At 42.0% G+C, this 2,788-nt stretch overlaps 1 protein-coding gene across 1 annotated transcript; it reads left to right on the forward strand.

Moving 5' to 3' along the window:
* Positions 1-345: 345 nt before the first annotated feature.
* Positions 346-828, forward strand: LOC140143860 (craniofacial development protein 2-like). The gene has a single exon (XM_072165673.1). The coding sequence runs from the start codon at positions 346-348 to the stop codon at positions 826-828; it is 483 nt and encodes a 160-aa protein (XP_072021774.1).
* The last annotated feature ends 1,960 nt before the right edge of the window (positions 829-2,788 follow it).

The following is a 2,788-nucleotide window of genomic DNA, read 5'->3' on the forward strand; positions in this document are numbered from 1 at the left end:
GCACTCATCAACCCGCAACAGTGGCCAGCGTGACGAGTTAGGGCCACAACCCCCAACTAATATGGCAGCACAAAGTATGAAACGGCCCTCAGTCCCCAGCAGCTCTCAAGTCCCTGACCACGGGAGCGGTTATGGTGAGGCGAGAGTAGAGGGTGCTAAGAATCACTGGGAAAGGACAGGCTCCCTAAAGGAATTGACTATTTGCACATATAATGTGCGAACCCTCCTTAGCGAACCAAAACTTCATGAGTTGGAAAAGAACTTGATCATATCACATGGGATATCCTCGGCCTATGCGAAGTTAGACGTCGTGGGGAAAATCTTCTGGAACTCAAGAGTGGACACATGCTTTACACAAGGGGTAAAGATAATAGCAGCACTGGAGGAGTCGGCTTCCTAATACGAAAAGACTTGGCATCAAATGTTGTAAGCTACAAAAACCAGTCGGACAGAGTAGCACAAGTCATCATCAAAATCTCCAAAAGACAGACCTTGAAAATCATTCAAGTGTATTTGCCAACAACCATCTACCCAGATGAAGATGTAGATGCAGTCTACGAAGAAATTAACGAACTGCTCAACCAAGACAAAGCAAATCACACAATCATTATGGGAGACTTTAATACTAAAGTAGGAAAGAAAACAAACTCAAATGAAACCATGCTAGGAAAATATGGTGTGGGAGAGCGAAATGAAAGGGGAGACAGGCTTCTAGAATTCACCGAAAGCAAGAACTTAAAAATCATGAATACCTTCTTCAAGAAAAAAGAAAGTGGACATGGCGAAGCCCAAATGGATTGTACCGAAATGAAATTGACTTCATCTTGACAAGCGAACCAAAAAATGTGAAAGATGTCTCAGTTCTAATCCGCTTCAACACTGGAAGTGACCACAGGCTAGTAAGAGCAAGGATCTCCATCAACTTAAAACTGGAAAGATACAAACTCGTGCAAAAAAGAAGGATGCAGGTCAATCTGGATAAGCTACAACAGAACAAAGAAGAATTCCAGATGAAGCTGCAAAACAAGTTTGATCTCCTGAAGGATGAAGCAGAAGACCTAGATGTAATTGATGTCTGTGAAAGACTTACAAACACAATCCTAGATTGTGCTTTGAAGAAAAAAAAAAAAAAAGACCCACAGAAGATAGACAAGATTTCAAAGGAAACTTTTGAAATGATGAAAAGGAGACGGGAAATGAAGAACACGATTGGAATCCAACATATCGAGTATACAGAATTATGCAAAACCATAAGGAAGCGAATGACAAATGAAATCCGAGCACACAACACAAAGATGATTCAGAAAACTCTTGAAGATAACAAAAGCTACAAGAAAACAAAGCAAGGACTTGCCACTGGAAAATCTCAAATAATAGCACTGAAGGGGGAAGACGGAAACATAATCTCAGACAGAGAATTAGTCATCAAGCGGGTAGAAGAGTTCTACCAAGATCTCTACTCCAGCAAAGTCCAAATAACCCCACCAATTATAGACGTTGAAAGTGCAGAAGAGAATATACCACCAATTGGAGAGGATGAAGTTGACAAATGTCTCAATGACATGAAAAGAGGTAAAGCACCAGGAGAAGATGGAGTGCTAGTCGACATTCTCAAGGATGGAGGCAGCGCAGTAAAGGCAGAGCTTGCAAAGCTATTCACACTATGTATCCAGACTAACCAGGCACCGGACAGTTGGAATAATGCCCTTATAATTCTCATCCACAAGAAAGGGGACATCAAAGACTTGAAGAACTACAGACTTACTATCAGCTTACTCTCAAACACATACAAACTTTTCACCAAAGTTCTTACAAATCGGATTACCAACATCCTTGACTTCAACCAACCCAGGGAACAGGCGGGGTTCCGGAGCGGTTATTCAACCATGGATCACCTTCATGTCATCAACCAAATTGTCGAAAAGATGGGTGAATATAGACAGCCACTATGCCTTGGATTCATTGACTACGAAAAAGCTTTTGATAGCATTGAGAGCAAGGCGTCCATCCTGGATACATCCAGATAATAGATACTATCTGCAGCAAGGGCACTTCAACAATCCGCCTCCACAAGGACAGTCATAAGATATCTATCCAACGAGGGGATACCATTTCACCTAAACTGTTTAATGCGGCACTTCAAGAAATTATACGTCACCTAGACTGGGAAAGTAAGGGCATTAGCATAAACGGAGACAACCTGAGTCACCTTCGCTTCGCAGATGACATAGTCATAATAACAGACAATGCTAAAGACCTAAGAGAAATGATCAATGATCTCAACCAGAGAAGCAATCAAGTGGGACTAAAGATAAACATGAAAAAGACAAAAGTCATGTTCAACCAGTTCGCCACAGAACAGCTGGTCATGGTAGGGAATACAGAAATAGAAAAAGTAAGATGTCAACTTGTCTGAAACGAAAGGTTTTCAACCAATGTGGAATACCAGCCATGACCTATGGAGCTGAAACATGGTCACTTACTAAGAGGATGGAGCAAAAACTGAAAACTGCACAGCATAGCATGGAAAGATGTATGCTGGGCTACACCAAAAGGGACAGGAAAACAGTGGCATGGATCAGGAGCCAAACAGAAGTTACAGACATAATCCACACAATAAAGATGAAGAAGTGGCATTGGGCTGGCCATCTTGCAAGATCAACAGATAATAGATGGACAAAGAATGTCACAGAATGGAGGCATTGGCTGGGCTCAAGACACCAAGGCAGACAGAAAGTCAGATGGAGGGATGAGATAGCAAGTTTCACAGGGATCAGGTGGATGGCAA

This window comes from Amphiura filiformis, unplaced genomic scaffold, assembly GCF_039555335.1.
Source record: "Amphiura filiformis unplaced genomic scaffold, Afil_fr2py scaffold_30, whole genome shotgun sequence".
Lineage (NCBI taxonomy): Eukaryota > Metazoa > Echinodermata > Ophiuroidea > Amphilepidida > Amphiuridae > Amphiura > Amphiura filiformis.

Excerpts from the sequence above, each read along its gene's own strand:
- LOC140143860 (XM_072165673.1), top strand. The coding sequence starts at position 346 with ATGCTTTACACAAGGGGTAAAGATAATAGCAGCACTGGAGGAGTCGGC.